The sequence below is a fragment of the Tyto alba genome, unplaced genomic scaffold, assembly GCF_018691265.1.
Source record: "Tyto alba isolate M040663 unplaced genomic scaffold, T.alba_DEE_v4.0 Super-Scaffold_8, whole genome shotgun sequence".
Classification (NCBI taxonomy): domain Eukaryota; kingdom Metazoa; phylum Chordata; class Aves; order Strigiformes; family Tytonidae; genus Tyto; species Tyto alba.
In genome coordinates this window covers 21,303,124-21,319,728 of record NW_024881329.1, presented here as the reverse complement: position 1 = coordinate 21,319,728, position 16,605 = coordinate 21,303,124, and the positions used below count along the sequence as shown (strand labels likewise).

The 16,605-nt window shown below is 44.5% G+C and overlaps 2 protein-coding genes across 5 annotated transcripts in view; one reads left to right on the top strand and one right to left on the bottom strand.

Annotated features, from left to right (window-relative positions):
- ASH1L (ASH1 like histone lysine methyltransferase) overlaps window positions 1-2,717 on the bottom strand; it is a 63,611-nt gene extending 60,894 nt beyond the window's left edge. For both annotated transcript variants that reach the window (XM_042784512.1, XM_032985423.2), the window contains exon 1: window positions 2,547-2,717. The gene's annotated coding sequence lies outside the window, so the exon portion shown is untranslated. The remainder of the gene's footprint in view (window positions 1-2,546) is intronic.
- Window positions 2,718-2,865: 148 nt separating this feature from the next.
- On the top strand, window positions 2,866-16,549 carry DAP3 (death associated protein 3). 3 transcript variants are annotated; one of them, XM_042785276.1, is made up of 14 exons: window positions 2,979-3,039; window positions 4,311-4,320; window positions 5,000-5,045; window positions 8,405-8,527; window positions 11,683-11,784; window positions 12,562-12,670; window positions 13,118-13,210; window positions 13,638-13,768; window positions 14,159-14,239; window positions 14,646-14,804; window positions 15,208-15,267; window positions 15,925-16,014; window positions 16,231-16,348; window positions 16,440-16,549. In XM_042785276.1, the coding sequence occupies exons 3-14, from the start codon at window positions 5,004-5,006 to the stop codon at window positions 16,523-16,525; spliced, it is 1,194 nt and encodes a 397-aa protein (XP_042641210.1). In that variant the 5' UTR covers window positions 2,979-3,039; window positions 4,311-4,320; window positions 5,000-5,003; the 3' UTR covers window positions 16,526-16,549. The 3 variants fall into 3 exon arrangements, with proteins under 3 accessions (XP_042641208.1, XP_042641210.1, XP_042641211.1); XM_042785274.1 differs by lacking the exons at window positions 2,979-3,039; window positions 4,311-4,320 and adding an exon at window positions 2,866-2,960; XM_042785277.1 differs by lacking the exons at window positions 2,979-3,039; window positions 4,311-4,320 and adding an exon at window positions 3,083-3,175.
- The last annotated feature ends 56 nt before the right edge of the window (window positions 16,550-16,605 follow it).

Genomic DNA, 16,605 nt, shown 5'->3' with positions numbered 1-16,605 from the left:
GCTTTTCAATGGATTGTTCTTAAGAAAAAACTTTTATTTCTACTGACCTAGTAAAGGATAACGTAAGGGACATAGTAAACCAGTATTTCACCTTTAACACCTGACATAATGTGCAGACAATGTCCTTGGCTATGCCAAAAATACCCCAGTGCTAGAACGGCCATACACACCATGTGAGCTGTACTGCACAACAGGTAATGCCATGATACAGAAAATTATGAATAAATAAAGATTTTGCTTTCACAGAATAATCACATTAGGTCTGCATATCAGATTTTTTTTTTCTTTTTGAAAGCTGTGAGATGAAACACACAACCTCATTGGAGTGGAGGAAATGTGTCCACAATGGCAAAAGTCGACCTCTTGCCAATGGCAGCACATTTTTTTTTTTTTAAAGTTGACAATCCATTTGACAACAATACCTATTTAAAAATTACTGTATTTCAGGAACTATACGTGCTATTGCCATTTTTCTCTTTTGACAACAGCATTATAGTTTGTATCAATAAGCCTGTCTCTTGTACCAAGTGTTTAAATTGTTTTTTGTATCTTCAAGGACAGCTTAAACTCCTAAAAAGAAGATGCATCTTTTTGTAAATTATGACTCAAATTATTTTACTGTTTATTATCACTCAAACATTAAGTGCATTTTAGATGACTGTTGACTGCCTGTAGCAATCAAATGTAACTAAAGTCCAAAAAGAAGTTGTGATAATTTTATCTTTAAAAACAAGATGTACTTAGACCCCCTCAAAATAAGAAAAAAAAATCTGTCTTATACAGTTTAGAAAAGCTACTGAGGCTTTAATTTTTGAGTAAGAATGCTTCTTAAGAACTCAAGTAGGCAGACAGATGATGATTTTAGAGCCCATCTCTACCCATATGTTCAACCAGCTGCTACAACTTCCCCATTCACACAGAGGCAGAAGCACCAGGGATGGTCTCAAGGTCCTCAAGGATGACCACATGAAACACAAGTCTTTCAGGATTCACCCAAGAAAACCCACATTCTTGGAAAACATTACTTTTGCAGGTGCAATCTAGATTAATGCAAGGAAGACAAAATAAAGAACGAAAGATGCAAAAAAGGCACACTGTTCCTGAAAATGAAAACTAAGTATATTTAAATGTTTGAATGTAAAGTCAAAGATTTTTACCACACATCCATCCTGCGGTCCCTACTCCCCAAATCTCTCCTAACAAGACTGAAAAGCCAGTGTAAGAACCCACTACCTCAGGTTTCCCTTACTGGCTCCTGACAACACACAACTAACAGAAGAGCGAATGCGTGTCCCGAGGCCATCTGATGGAAACCCACATTCCAAGTACTTTCTAGTTCTCTGCTAGGTAATTAACAGGGTGAAGGAACCACAAACCAAGGGTGAAAACAGAAGTTAGAAAGTCAGGAGACTATCTAACAGAAAGGAAAGGACAGCAATGCATTTGGGCTTCTGATCTAAGAGATGGGTAAGGCTAAAATACATTAAGTTCAACCACCTAATCCCAAATTACTGGTCAATACAACTAAAATAGGATGAAAAATCCAATGAAAGTAAAATTTCAGAAGTATGATTTTTTTTTTGGAGGGGGGGAAGGATTGCAAGCAGAAAAGTCAATAAGCCATTGACCTAGTAAACTAGCCAATATCCCAGCAAGCATGAAAAAAAAAAAAAAAAAGTGCCAAAGACATCCCCTGCCTCCATCACCTCAGCACCCCCAGCTCCCCCTGCACCACCGCCTTTCACATAATGGCAGGACTACACTCTTCCCACCATCTCCGCCCTACAGAAAAATGAAAGTTTCAGGGATGCAGAGACCTGCGCACAGACCTGATCACCAGGAAACTTCCTGAAACCCGACACGGGCACCTGGCCGACGAGGGACTCCCCCGGGGCCGCTGCCAGGGCTGACCCGCGCCCTCCCGGCCCCCCCAGCGCGGCACCGGGCCAGCTGTCAGGTGATATCCCGCCCCCCCGCTCCCGCGGGGCCCGACAGAACGCATGAGCGCGGCTGTCAGGCTCCCTCCACCCCCGCAGGGCACGGGCCCGGCTGCGGGCGTCCCGCCGGCACACGGCCTCCCCGGCGGGCACACCGCTCCGGTCACCGGGACGCCCCGCGTCCGGGCCCCGCTGGCGGGGATCCCCCGCCTCCCTTCCCGGGCGCGGGCCCGGCTGTCAGGGATCCCCCCGCCCCCTCCCGACGCGGGCCAAGCTGTCAGGGATCCCCCGCCCCGCTTCACGCAAGGGCCCTGCCGGGATCCCCCGCTCCGCTCCGAGCGCGGGCCCAGCCGGGGCGCCCCCCCCCCCCCGCCGCCGCCGCCGGGGATCCCCCCGCCGCCGCCCCGGCGCGCCCCGCCACCGGGGATGCACCGCAAACGGGACGCAGGGCCGGGCGGCGCGGCGGGGATGCGGGGCAGCGCGCGCCTCGGCGCCGGTGCGGGGCGGGGCGGCCCCCGCCGCGGCTCCCCGGCCAGCCTCCCCTCCCCCCGGGCTCCGGGCCTGAGGCGGTCCCAGTCCCCGCCCGACGCCCGCTCGCCCGCTCCTCACCGTGTCAGCGACAACACGGCCGGGACCGAGGACGGGCTCCTCCGCGCCGCATCTTCCCGGCCGCCCGCGCGGACGGGGCCAGGGCGGGACCCGCACCGACCGGCCGCCGCTTTCGGCCCTGATCCGAGCCGAGGCAGCGAAACCAAAATGGCGGCGGCTCCTGCTCCACCGCGAGCGAGCGCCCGGCGCCCCGCCCTCCCCGCGCCCCGCCCCGCCCCCTCCCAGCCACACCCCCTCCGCGCTAGCCCCGCCCCGCGCCGGGGGATGGGGCCGTTAGCCCCGCGGTGGGCGGGGCTTGCGCCGGCCTGCCCCGCGGCTCTTGGCCCTGCCCGGGACCCGTAGCGGCCTCGCGTCATCCTCGGTGTCTCGCGCGGCGGATCCTGTCAGCGGGGCGGGCCGGGCCTGCCGCCAGCGGTGAGGGTCAGGGGTATCGCCCGGTGCTGGCCGCTTGCTTGGCGCTGAGGGGCAGCGGCGTGAGGGGAGGCTCGGGGCGGTAATCGCGGCGCGATCTGGCGGCGGGGCTGCGGGAGGAAGCGGGGCTGAGCGGCGGTGAACAAGGGAAGCAGCCGGGAGTCCGCCGGGAGGCGGGAATGGAAAGGCGGCGGGTTCCCTTTAATTCTCCTTTGCAGGTTTTACGAGCAGAACTTCAGTTTTCGCGGTTTTTCTCTAGTGGCCCCCATTTCTAGATCAGGTTGAATGACGTGCTTTATGCGTCTTTGTTGTCTTAGTGCTACGTATGTCTAGAAAAAGAGAATAATAGAGTACGGTGGAGAGCACATGGTAGGGAAGACTGGGGGGAATAGGTCCCTGAAACAGCACTGGACGTGCAGACATCAGTCGTCCAAAGATGGCAACGCTGGTTATCCCCAAGTTGTTCCTGTCTTCTAGTCCTGTGTTTACATATTTATATATTGTCTTCTCACTCCCGTGTAAATATATAGACAGCAAGCAACCAGAAATTTGTTTTTCATTTAGTCTGGAGAGGCGATAGGTTAGGATTACTTAGTGATGTCTGCAAATATAACTTTCAAGGTTTTTTTGCATAATTTTTACTAACAAATTATATTCTGATTTATAAATCCTTTCTTAAAGACCACAAGCAGCCAAGTTTGTTTTTTTTTTTTTTTAATAAAACAATATTGTTGGACAGTTTAGTAACTTAATCCAGGTACAAATCAGTGAAATGGCTGCAGCTTTAATCTGCTCTTTTGCTAAAGCTCTTAGACATAGACACATAGACAAACCCTGGAGAACAGCCCTTACAACTTGCGTTAAAGTCATTCGAGAATGTTGTCAGAATGTTAGAGGTGCCCAAAATAAACATAAATTTTCAGGGTTTTGTGACTCCTTAATTTTATGAGTTGTGTTTGAGAAAGCAGCTTTCCCATCCCTACTTTCTTTACTGTTAAAACAGTTATTTGAAACAAAAAGAATACATTCTCATGTGGAACAGAATTTCTCCTTCCTCTTCTGCTGTACATGCTAGCATGGTTAAGAAAAATTACTTGAAAAGCCTCCACAGGCTGATATCTTCAGTTGTTCTTGAAATCACAAAACTGGGGCTTTTTTTAAAAAATATGTATTTTGCATTGATTGTTAGATGAAAGAATGTAAAACATCTTTACTAAATTAACGTCCTCTAGCATGGAGTTTTCTCATTCTATGCAGTAACAGTTGTAAATGCCATTCTATACAGTTAAATCATCTTTGTCATTAACACTGCAGTTAACCACTAATTTCATTAAGACAGTTGTTCCTCCTAAGGAATTACAAGGTAATTATCTCCCTTTGAATGCATTGTGTAACTTACTGCAACCAAGAATTCTTAAAGCATCTTTGTTAGATATTGTCATTACTTTCTCCTAAGGTGTTGTGTAAGTGCTGTGAAGAAGGCCTTGAATGCTGACATAGATTACAGATTTAACTAATTTACTTACCTTTTTGCCTTTATGCATCACAATTCCTCAAGTGGTTTGTTTTGGGTTTTTCCTCCTGTTGTAATCAAAGATGGCTGAGCAGTAGATACTAATATATGATTGGGATGAAGCAGGAAACACAGAAGCATCTTCAGTCTCTGCATTATTGAAGTTTATTCAAAATAACCACCATGTAGCCCTTGCCCTTGCATCTCTTAACAGCTGCAGTCAAAATAGATGCCTTTCCCTAAAAAGAGAATCTGTCCTTCTCACTAGATGAATAAAATATCTTTACTTGTAAGGTTTTTCCATAAATGTCTCTCTGAAAAAAGGCAACATAATTAAGGGAATATTTTTTTATTAGGCAAATGACGCTGATTACCAGTAGTCATCTGTATTGCTGCAGAGTATTCTGACAGTTTGTCTGAATTATTTGTGTGCCTAGACTTTAACCTCTTTGGGCAGGAATGATTCGGTGCCAGTGGAAGATACATTAAACATAATAAAAAACCTAAATATCCACTTCTGTCTCTGCAGAAAAATGCTGAGAAGTCTGAAAGGACTTGTCTACCATCCTCTAAAGGTAAGTCCTGTAATAGCGTGCTGCTGCTTCTAGTATTTTGGCTGTCCTGTGAACCAGAATGACAATTTACAACTGTAAAAAGTGAGATTCTTCTTACATTCATCATCTAAAAACTTGGTGCTTCCTATAAGTTGGGTTATGTAAGGTCCCATTGTGGGCAAAGGAAAGAGAGACAGCTTGTGTGTGTTATTCCTTTTATATTTCTCTCTGATGGCTGGAGAGAGGGAGAGAATGTGCAAGCAAGCCCAGATAGTTGGCTTAAATGAGACATTTGTTGGAAGACTAAAGTTTGGCATTCTGTAATGTCCAGAACGCTGAAATTCTACATCTTCAGTGCAAGTGTTTCTTGGGAAACAGAGAATCTATTTGCTCTATACTGCTGAAAAGCACAAAGGAAGAACCCCTTTATACAGAACAGAACCAGCAGCCTTTCACAAAGCCTGTGTTGCTGGTGGGAAGACCATTTTGCTAAACTTGGCTCAGTGCTTCAGGTGGATGTAGTCATATTAGCTCTGCCACAACAACACAGCAGCACTACATTATCAGGAAAGCTTCCTTATATTTTAAACAGCATAAGGAGTTAATGTTGCATATCTAGAATGACTTTCTAATGGTGAAGAACTTCAGTTGGTTTGTTTGCTGTTGTCTTTTAAGTGCTTTTTCACTAGTACATAGTGATATGCAGCCATTAAATAGGATGACTGTATAACTACTTGCTTCTAGAGATGAGATTCTGGTTGTACACTACTGTACTTATGATGGCAGCCTTTATGAAATAAACAGTCTTTTCTAGAGACTAAGATATGTGGAAACATGTAGGAACAGCTCCACCTTACGGCACATGACTTTGTGATTAATCTCCATATACCACGTGATTGCTGCCATTTCAGGGATCTGAGTTAGATTACTCTGTCCTTTGGCAGATGGAAACTTACTATAAAATCCACTCTACACTACTAGGAGAAACTGTTAAAAGATGATGTGAAAACTTGAGAACCTTGCGTACATGTTAGGATTTACTACACAGAGCTCAACAGTAAACCAGAAAGGTTTCTGGCATTCTGCACGAAGCCAAGGGAATCAGTGATAAGCCACTGTCTTTTGTTCAGGAGGAGGGACCAAGTGGCATAAAGTCATAATATATGATGCATTAGCAGTGGTATTTTAGGTCACTCAAAGGTATTCTTGTAGCCTGTTAAAAATCCAGATGTACTTCTGTGTGAATTTTGTAAACAGAAATGCAGTAATCCGTGAAATGCAAGTTTGTATCTCAAATTCAGGATAACTGAGTAGCGCGGTATTAACTACTCTAGGAGCATGTGTTGATTCTGTAGCACCTCAGAGTTAGGAAGGATTGCATGTCTCCAGGTACTACAAAGCTACACAGTGATCTTGAGGAACACATTATCATGCTAAGGCTCAAAGCTGTGATGTTCTAAAACGGTATCATTCCAGGAGAAAGATGTAGTAATTTAAAGACGGGATATGTTCTTCTGATGAAAAAATAGAAATTCTCTGTACTTGGCTGCAAGAACAGAGAACTGAACTTAAAGACAAAGTCCTTTTCACACTTGCATCCTGTCTTGCTGTGCTGTCTTCTACTCCCTTCACAGAACTTACTAGGAACTGGCTTTTGTACCATAGAGAATCCAACTCCTGCTGACCTTCTGGGATTGTGCTTTTAAAAAAAGTGGTATTGATAATATTGGTTTGACTATCATTCAGCTGAAGTCTTGAGTTGTATCTAGACACACATAAAAACTATACACACTCAGAACAAGAAGTTAATCCTTGCTTAATTCTCATTCACTGTTGCACAGGTCAGGGACAAGGATTTGTATGGTACTCCAGAGAAAGGATGTCCACAGAGCAGTAAGCTTGCCTTTTAAGTAAGCAAAGCTCACAGCCCCAATACCTTCACTTGAGACCTGAGAAGGAGGAAATGCAGGATGCTCAAAGAAAATGAGAGAGACTAGGAATGACTTTGGGCTGACATTTTCTAGGTGAATAGGTGACAATAGTTGCATGCTCCAGTTATTCATGTATTAAATTAGCATCTTAGTGCCTTGCTCTAGGCAGTAAAATGTCATTTTTGTGGACCTAAAACTAAGCATAGCAAATAAGACATCCTAAATGGTCGTTTGAATTTGAGGAAGAAAGGAACATTGTGGGAACAAGAGAAGAATGTGATGATAGAAATGAGTGTTTAGTGATCTTCCATATTTACACTGCAGTAGTTTGCTATATAGGTATCTAGTGTTGAGTACAAACCAGTTTAATTCCTTCCCTAAAAGGAGAGCGAGTACTGAAATGCTGATTCAGGAGTCCATTGTGTGTTTAACATGGGATGTGGGGTGATCTGACATTACACTTTCTTCCGAGCCCTTGTGGCTTTCAAATGACCCCCTGAGGAAAACTCGGATGACAGCAGAATTGCATCATGCCATGGAGAACTGAAACAGCTGTTCCTGTCTCTAAACTTTAGTTTATGGCTACTCTCATCTTAGCAGACAAAATAGGAAACTACTTGCTCTGTTTACAGTTGGAGCCTGCAACTGTTCCAGTCAGTAATATGAAGGATGGCTTTCAGTTTTGCTTGCTTTGGTCACAGCCTCTGTTTGGAGGATACGCTTTTTTTTATTCATTGACAAATGGTTATATTTTCTTTCACCATAGCATAATAAAATGCTTGTCCTTCTGCTACTCACTTTCTTGCCTATTTTGGCTAGGCTTTACAGGCATGCTTCAGCAGTCTGCCTATGGAAAAAAGAATTAATCAGCTTAGCTGGCTGTTTCAGTTTCTCAGCCACGTCTGTATTATAATGGAAGAGTCTGTATGCAGGAACACAGTTAGGAAAATCAGTGCAGGGAATGTAATTATAAATATCAAATAGTGGGCAGCACGGCACTAATCCCTCAATAATTGAGGTGATTATGGATTATTAGACAGCTTGAATTTTCAAGGTACTAGCTACTATTCATTGGTGCAAGCAGAAACATTGTGGGAACTTCCCAGTAATAAGACTAATGTCTGTACTTGTGCTCTTAAGCAATCTTGACGGGGATATCTTTTGGGTTGGATCTCTAGATGACTTAAGGTGGTAACAGACTTAAGTGAGTGGAAGTGGTTTTGAAGCAGCCATCTAAATGTGAAATGTGTTTTTTCATGATGAATTTATATTCTAATGATGAATTTTTATTCTAATTATGGAGAATTCTATTCTGTATTGCATGCTACCTTGACCCCATCATAATTTGCATGCAATGAGCGTACAAAATAAACTACTAACTGGATTTTTTTACTGGTAATCTTTGATTGCTGAGAAGTTTGTTGTCTGTTTGCCTTTTTCTTTTCTTAGTTGGACCATGGATATGCCCTCCACACGGCAGCCAAGTATTGCTTAAGTTCTGTTGTCAGCCAGGATGTCCAAACACTGGCAGAAAGATCAAGAGCACTTTTCTGTACCAGTGAGAATGACCCGGTGAGTTACTGCCACAATTGTTACTGTCAGACAGCAAGTGCCTAAATTCTGTCAGTCTGCCTGTGGACATGCTGGGACCGGGAGTGCTTACTGGGATTGTGTTGTTCTAGTAAATATAAGGGAAGGGAGTACACAGGCCTAATAATAGGCATGTTGACCATGATCCCCAGCCCAAAGGAAAACAGGCCATGGCTGTGCAGTGCACCTGCCTGGGTTTAAATAAGACAGGGCTGGTCCTCTGACTGAAAGCTCCTGGGAACAAGTATTGATTCCCTCTCTGTAGTTGCACAGATGAGCTAGACTGTGTATTGCAGAAGCTCAGATGTGGCTTAGCTTGCCATCAGACACCATTAATTTCAACTCCAGGGTTATTCTTCCCTGACTAACCTCCCCAAATTGGCTATGAAGGGGGATAAAAAACACACCCCAGATGACCACAGCACAGCTCTCCAGGATCATAATTCCAGCCTCACACTCTGTCTCAAGCACAAAATGAAGTGGAATAAATGAATGGAATAAGCCTTTGAGGTGCTTTTCTGCTGCCTCTGTAATTGGAGTCTTTCAATACTGATTCCTCTGGGGTCTCTATGGAAACAGCAGCATGCAGATGATCTTACTCACGTGATGCGGGTGTCTCTATAGATTGCACAGAAGAGTCCAGATGGCAAGGATTGTCCCCACTGTCCTGTGCCTACCATTTACGTTGCCAGGCAACTGGCTGTGGCATTCTGACTTCATGTGCCTGATGTTTGGCGACAACCGCCATTGCTTATTAATTTGTCAGATCAGCGTTCCTCAGACTTGCTGTATTGCAGCTGAGAGGTTCCGCTGGCTCGCTTCATCAGCAAACCTGATAGCTCTGACTGCACTCATACTGGTGCACCGTAAAGTTCCATTAAAAATGGATTAAGAAGACCAGATGAAAGCTAAATTTTTAATAAGACTTAGCTTTTATATACCTTCCCATTAGCAAAACTCAATATAATGGTAAAGATACTGACTCACTTTATAGATGTAGGAGCTGAAGAGTGAAGGAATTTGCCCAAGGTTATGCAGCAAGGCAGTGATGAAACTGAGACTGAAAATGGTCTCTGGAGTACTGCTCTTCTGTTCAAGTCCACAGATAGCACTGTGATGCACAAACACAGGTGCTGTTAGTCTGTGTTCAACACATGCAGGAAAACTCTAGGGAGTCCAGCCCAGAGTTTGAAATACAGCTCTGCTTGGAAAAAAAATGAAGTCTTTCTTAATAGGTCTCCTCTTCAGTCTATCTTCAAGTAACATCTTACAGCAGAGGAGCTACTGACCAGCCAGGTTTTAAAAATGTTCTTCCTGTTGCTAAGATTTACTGACCAGTAAACAGCAGATTGGCAACTCAAGTAGTTTAGCAGTTTGCTGAAGTTACCAAATGGTTTCTTCCTATAAACAGTTCAGCAAACCTGTGGGTACTTCAAATCCTGCAGCTGTCCCAAGGTAAACCATGCAGTCCAGGATGCATTGACCTGTCCTGTGAGCACCCTTCCTCAGTAAGGTATGGAATAGGGGTGTAGTTACCATGGGCTTTTCACAGTGGAAGATAAGAGAACAGGCATGTGGCATGCTGAAAGACTGAAAATCTGGTCTGAAGAAAGGGAGGGAGACTAACATGTAGCAAGAATCCTGGGGCTAGAGAATTCAGGGGTCTGCAACAGAGCTGCAGCAGTTGCGCATGAAGAGTCCATCAAGGAACTGGGAAAAGCAAAATATTCGTGGCAAAAGCAGGCAGTAGTCAAACCTGTAGGTACAGCTGCTCACATGGTTCCATGGTTCCAGGTCACGGTAGCAGTACTCATTGCAAGGGGTTTTTCCTCATCCATTTGTTCTGGGCAAACAATTTGTCAGCCAGATTGTACAGGTGAGCAACCAAGCCCTGGCCAGTATTGTCTCACCTGTTCTGGGCCTCAGTAAATTAATCTATGGGTCTACACCAAAGCTAATAAAGAATACAAGGAAAGTCTGGATCAGCCCCCAAATCTACTAAAGCTGGCAGAAATAATGACTGCTTCTTTTTATTTCTGCATAGTAAATAAAACTACTTCTCCTGGATCATTATTATGCAAAATAAAGAAAACAAAGCAGTTGTTATATTTTGATTCCATCTGAACCAAAATGTAAGCAGGAGATTGGCATGCACAAGAATAAAGAGGAGGATTTTTCACTTTAAATCCATGGAAAAGTGCAGAAAGCGTTGAGCGGGACATAATACAAGCTTCAGAGCTTTGCACAAAGCTGCTAAAAAAGCCAGACAAAGCCTGGCACAAAAGTTGGTAAAAGTCACAGAGGAAGTACTGCAGAATAGTGTCTCTGTGTACTGTCCTAATTATACAAGACACACAAACTGATGACTAAACCAATCTTTGCAAGTATTGCATGGTAGAAGAATAATGAAAGGAAAAAACAAGGCTGTATAATGAGGCATGAAACAGGTATTAAATTTTCAGATACCACCAACAACTGCTTCTTCGAGTGCATAGTCAGATATCTTAAAGTAATCAATATAAATAAATGCAGAATAATGTGAATCCACTGGAGGAATAATACTGACTACTTATGTCACAACAAGGGACTTGAAATTATTGCCCCAGAAAACAGATCATGAGTTCTTAAGCAACCAGTACTAGTTAACAAGGCAAATTAGGAATTACTATTGAGAGACAAACAACAAAAGGCAAACCAGAAAACATAATTTTGTTGCAGATTTAAAGTAAGTTTGAATCCTGCAGATAACTCAAAAGAGGATCATATTGCTGTTAAGATATTGTGGTGACCAGAAGTACATGTGGACTAATAAAAGATTATATAAATTCATGAAGCGTAGGGCCACCGGTGCCCCCAAAACACCATGGTTCATCTACAAGCTCAAGGAATCCCTTTATTGTTTATTGCCAGGTAGGATATCCTTTCTTTAGATGCTTCCTAAGCATCTGCCACTAGTGTCCTGATACTACAATTCCTGGTTTACTTTTAACATGTTAGTTCTTCTAACTCTCAGTAAGTAGTTGCTTCGATTGAGCACTCCACCCCCCCCCCCCAGTTCCATTCTCTCAGGCCTTCTGTATCCAGAAAACATGTATCAGACTTTCCTAAGTGTCACAGTTTGCATTTTACCTTCCCAGGCCAACCATACAGAACACCACGAGGGTCGCCATTACAGCATTCCACTCGAGGAGGTGAAAGCTGTGTTTCCACATGGACTGCCCTATCGGTTCCAGCAGCAGGTATTTTGTCTTGGAGCAGATTTGTAGGGAGTGGACTGGTATGTGGGAAGAACCAGATCCATCTGGTAACTACAATGCTTCTCTGTTGGAATAAGAGAGAGTGATGTGCTCAAGAATGCCATTATTCCTGGTCCTTACTGTTATTTTCCACATCTAAAAGATAGGAGTCAACCTAACAGAATAGTGGCAGGAGGGTGTGAGAATTCCACCTTATGCAGCATTCTATCCAATATTTTTAATCTCTAACTTTTGAGTACGTAATGAATTACAGAAATATTTTCCACAGTTATGTTTCTGTATGAAACAGGCTGTCTCGTGAAATAGGTTTATATCAGCAACAAAAAATCTTGCCTCTTGATTTCTGTTGTGAGACAGATCATGCTGTGACTGGATCAGGCTACACGTAAGCAACTGATGCAGACTGCCTACTTGAGTTTAGGAACAGATTTCTTACCTGTGAATTAGTAATTCTAGGTGACTGACTTCTGATTCATTGACAGGCCGCTCGGCCTCACCTTGGTCTTTGGGAATGTGATGGAACAGCTAATCCTGGAAGCCATTTCCAGGCACACAAAGGACAAGAAAATCATCAGGGGTAGTCAGCATGGCTTTTCCAACCTGATAAACTTCTATGATGGCATGACTGGTCTGGTAGACAAGGGGAGAGCAGTGGACATTCAGACCCTGACCAGTACCAGTCAGAGATGGAGGCATGCCAGGAACAGCTTTAGTGGGCCAGCACCTGGCTTCTTGTTCACATTCTGTTCCTTTTCTCAGATTAAGACCTTCAATGAAGCCTGCCTGATGGTGAGAAAACCAGCTCTAGAACTTTTCACTTACCTGAAAAGCTCCAATTTTGCACACCCAGCTGTCAGATATGTGATCTGTATCCTTTATCACTCACTTGATGGTAGAATGCAAGTTAAATATAAGCAGGTGAATTTGCGCGGATGAGGGTGATGTTTTGATCTTGTGCTGCCCACTGTGGTTTAGTCTTCAGGAGGTGGTTCTGCCACATGTCTGTTGTCAGCAAAGCTAGTCTGGGAAGGTCATGAAGCTTGTATACTTCTATTCTAAGCCCAGTTTGGTTTATGGCACAGATCTACACCAGGGCTATAAGCACAACTAAGGGAATGGGAATCATCAGCTCTGATGTCATGGGGTGGGGGCATAGAGAGAGAAGAAACTTTAGGCTAGGTTTGCTGCTGAACAAAAGCATGATGGAGTGCCCTCCTTGCTTTGAACTCCCTTTATGTCTTTTGTGAAAGAATTACAGTCAAGTATAAATTTAAGTGTTTTTTTCAGAGACTTTCCTTGACAGTTCATGTTGGAGATGGTGAAAGAGGAACAGGGAAAACTATGACTCTGTGTCACGTAGTTCACTACTGTGTAAGGCAAGGCTGGCTGGTGCTGCACATCCCAGACGGTAAGAAATACCGATGCTGTCTGTGTTATTACATCAAATACACATACTGGTCCGGAAGATGCTGCTTCCGGAGAAAGATGTAGGGTAGGCCACAGCAAATTATCTTTGTTTTTCCATAGTAGGAAAAGGCTTATAAAGCACAAACCCCCAAAATAAGCTAGAACAGTTGTTTTCACCTGCTCTCACATACTTATAGTCAGTTGTCTTTTTCCTGCTGTTAGTGAGTATGACAGGAGACACACGGTGTGTGGGTCTGTGTGACCTCTGTTCTCAAGGGAGAGTCTTCTCCATTAAGAATTGCAGACTTTTCTTACCAGAAATTCTTAGCAGAGTAAGGATAAGACATACAAACACACCCCTCACCACCCAACTCATATAATTATTTTGACTTAAAAAAAAAAAAGCAACTGTTTTATTTTGCTTACAGCTCACCTCTGGGTGAAAAACTGCAGGGAGCTTATACAGTCTTCCTACAACAAAGAACGGCTTGATCAGCCTTTGCAAGCATCAGTCTGGCTTAAGAACTTCAAAGCCTCAAATGAACGCTTCCTAAAAGAGGTTTGTAGAGCCTGTCAAGTTGTCTTGGTTAGTAGCTAAGAACTACCCACAGGATCCTTTCTCAGGGACTGCATGTGCACGTGCTTCCTGTCGTTGAGCACCTTGACACAAGTTCTAGATTTGCTCATTTTCTAAAAATGCTTTGTGTATTAATGCATGCGCTTTTATTGCATACAAACCCAAACCCTACCCTTCACTGGAATTCAGTTTTTGTAGAAAAAGAAGTACTTTAAGTCCCCCCTGTGGGATGGCTATTTGCCATGAATACTTCTCCCAGATTCTGCACTAGTCTTTAATGCTGGCAAAGAACTAGGAATCTTGCCATCCAGACTTGCCAAACTGCCTTTGCACTACTTAGTTCCCAGTCTAATTGTAGTTCTCTTACCACAGATAAAAACACAAAAAAAATATGTGTGGGGCAAGCAAGAAAGCACTGAGGAGGGCAGACCGCTGGGTGAAGTGGTGGAGCAGGTAAGGAGTAACAACTGCTTCTGGCTTTGTCTCACCTTTTATGAGGAGATCCCATCATTGTGTATGTAGATCAACTGCTTCTAAAGATTTTACAAATATGAATTCTAGGAAATGGAGAGCATTTCCCTATCAACAAGGTGGCTATAACATCCATTGTGGAAGATGTGATGGATCTGTAAAGGAAGTTGTACAGAGAACTTGGGTAGAAGCAAAAATTAGAATTTGAAAGTTCCTACGTCTTTGATGCTCAGTACCTTAGACCAGATTACTCCTTTGAAAGGAACAGACTGTAGACTGTTGTTTTATCTTCCTTCCCCCTTAGAATGGGCAGACAGTGCCCAAAGTTGCCAGCATTATATATTAACAAGAAAACCAACCTGAGTTATGTGGCTTTTCCTATTTAAAGGGTTTAGCTCGCGTGAGAAATGCCAGCGATGCTGTAGGGGTTGTGCTGAAAGAGATAAAGCAGCAATGTCATCTGGGCTCATTCCGACTTCTTGTGGCAGTGGACGGCGTCAATGCGCTCTGGGGAAGGACTACATTAAAGAAGGAAGACAAAAGCCCTGTAAGAAGTGATCTGCTCTGATGATATTTCTGCATTCCAACTGCAGGGGAGGGTGTTTTGTTCATTTTTAAGTTCTGTGGTAATCCCTGAAAGGCGTACATTTGGCTTTGCTAGCTTGGAGCGACCTGTAAAATTCATGTTGTGCATTAGACAATTTCTACTGAAGAAACTTTTCTCAGTAAGTAAAAAATACATATACGTCTCATTATAGCAGGAAAGGTTTGGGTGTTTCTCTGTGTAACATTACTATGGCTGAATGCTACAGTGCTAAGTAAAAGCAAAGAAAAAGAGTCTAAAGGATGCAAATGATCCTTCCAGTCTAATTTAAAGTAGGGGAGGGGAATTTATGTGTCAGATAGAAACTGCTGGCAAAAAAAAAAGTAACGCAGACAACCTTCACCAGGTTTCTCCAGAGGAGCTGACACTTGTGTACAATCTAAGGAAGATGATGATGAATAATTGGGTGAGTTCCAGTCTGTACCTTCGGGTGTGTTATTCTCAGCAATTAAAGCTACACGCTGCTAGGTGTAAAGCTGCAAATCTAACATCACACTGTTCCCTCGGCAAAGGAGAGTGAGCACAGTGCGTTAGGGGTTAGTATCTTGTCAGTGTTTCTGACGTTACCCAAAGAGAGTAAGAACAGGTCAAATATGTACCAGTGCTTTTCTTGATCACCGTGCCACTTGTGACCCTGAGCTAGAAGTATTTAATACCCATTTTGACACTTCATGATTTTTTGAACTAATGAGAACTTTTAGTTTCTAAGTATTTTGCTATCAGAGGTCAACTCCCTCCGCTTCCTGTTCATTTTACTGGATGCCAGTATCTCTAACAGGTAGTGTTGAGGTTTAAGAGTATATAGAAAAGTCCTTTTAAAAGTATTTCAGTTGTTTCAGTAGAAAGCCATGGCATGTTTAAATGCCAGCACTGGAAACACCAGCTATATATTCCCTGGGCTGCATGTGTATTTGGAGTGGCTAGGGTTCACATAAGAAGTAAATTACATAGTTTTGGAATTGAAGTAACTGGAAGATGAAAGACAATACCTCACTTGTTTAGAATCAAACTACTGCCCAAATACTGTGGTTGCAGCTAAAAAGGTTTCTAATCTACGTTTTAGAGTGGAGGTGCTATTGTGACAACCCTCAGCCAGACCGGCTCTCTCTTCAAACCCAGTTCTGCCTATCTGCCCCAGGAGCTGCTGGGCAAGGTGAGTCCTGGCCGGGCCCCCCCGTCCTGCCCGGGGAGGGGCTTTCAGGCCAGGGTGGTAACGACGCTTCAGTCCCTCTTCAATCCGTAACTTTATTCTTTGCATTCCCTTGCTTGAGCTCGTTTGCGGCCAAGCCGAGCCCTCCCCCCAGCCGCCTCCCGGTTCGAGGGGGGGGGTGTGTGTGGGGGGTGTCTCACCCTCGGCTCTGCTCCGCAGGAGGGCTTCGACGCCCTGGACCCCTTTGTCCCCATCACGGTCCCCAACTACAACCCGAAGGAGTTCGAGAGCTGCTACCGCTACTACCTGGACCGGCAGTGGCTGCAGCACGAGCAAGGTCAGCTCCGGGCGGGGGGCGGCGGGGGGGGGGGGGGGGGGTGTGTGGGGTGTGCGGCCGCGCCCCTAACGAACCTTTTTCTCTCTTGTAGCGCGCACCGAGGCCGGCAAGGAGGAGCTGCGGTTCCTGAGCGGCTCCAACCCGCGGCAGCTGGAGCGGCTGGCGGGGCCCCTTTAGCGCAATAAATGGCGGGAGCGGCGGCGGCGGCTTCTCGGTGTCGGTGTGAGGGGCGGGACGCGCCTCCCGGGGGTTGTCGC

Excerpts from the sequence above, each read along its gene's own strand:
- DAP3 (XM_042785274.1), top strand. The coding sequence starts at position 5,004 with ATGCTGAGAAGTCTGAAAGGACTTGTCTACCATCCTCTAAAG. Across the intron at positions 15,268-15,924 it reads AGATGATGATGAATAATTGG|AGTGGAGGTGCTATTGTGAC; the intron begins GTGAGTTCCAGT and ends TCTACGTTTTAG. Across the intron at positions 16,349-16,439 it reads GTGGCTGCAGCACGAGCAAG|CGCGCACCGAGGCCGGCAAG; the intron begins GTCAGCTCCGGG and ends TCTCTCTTGTAG.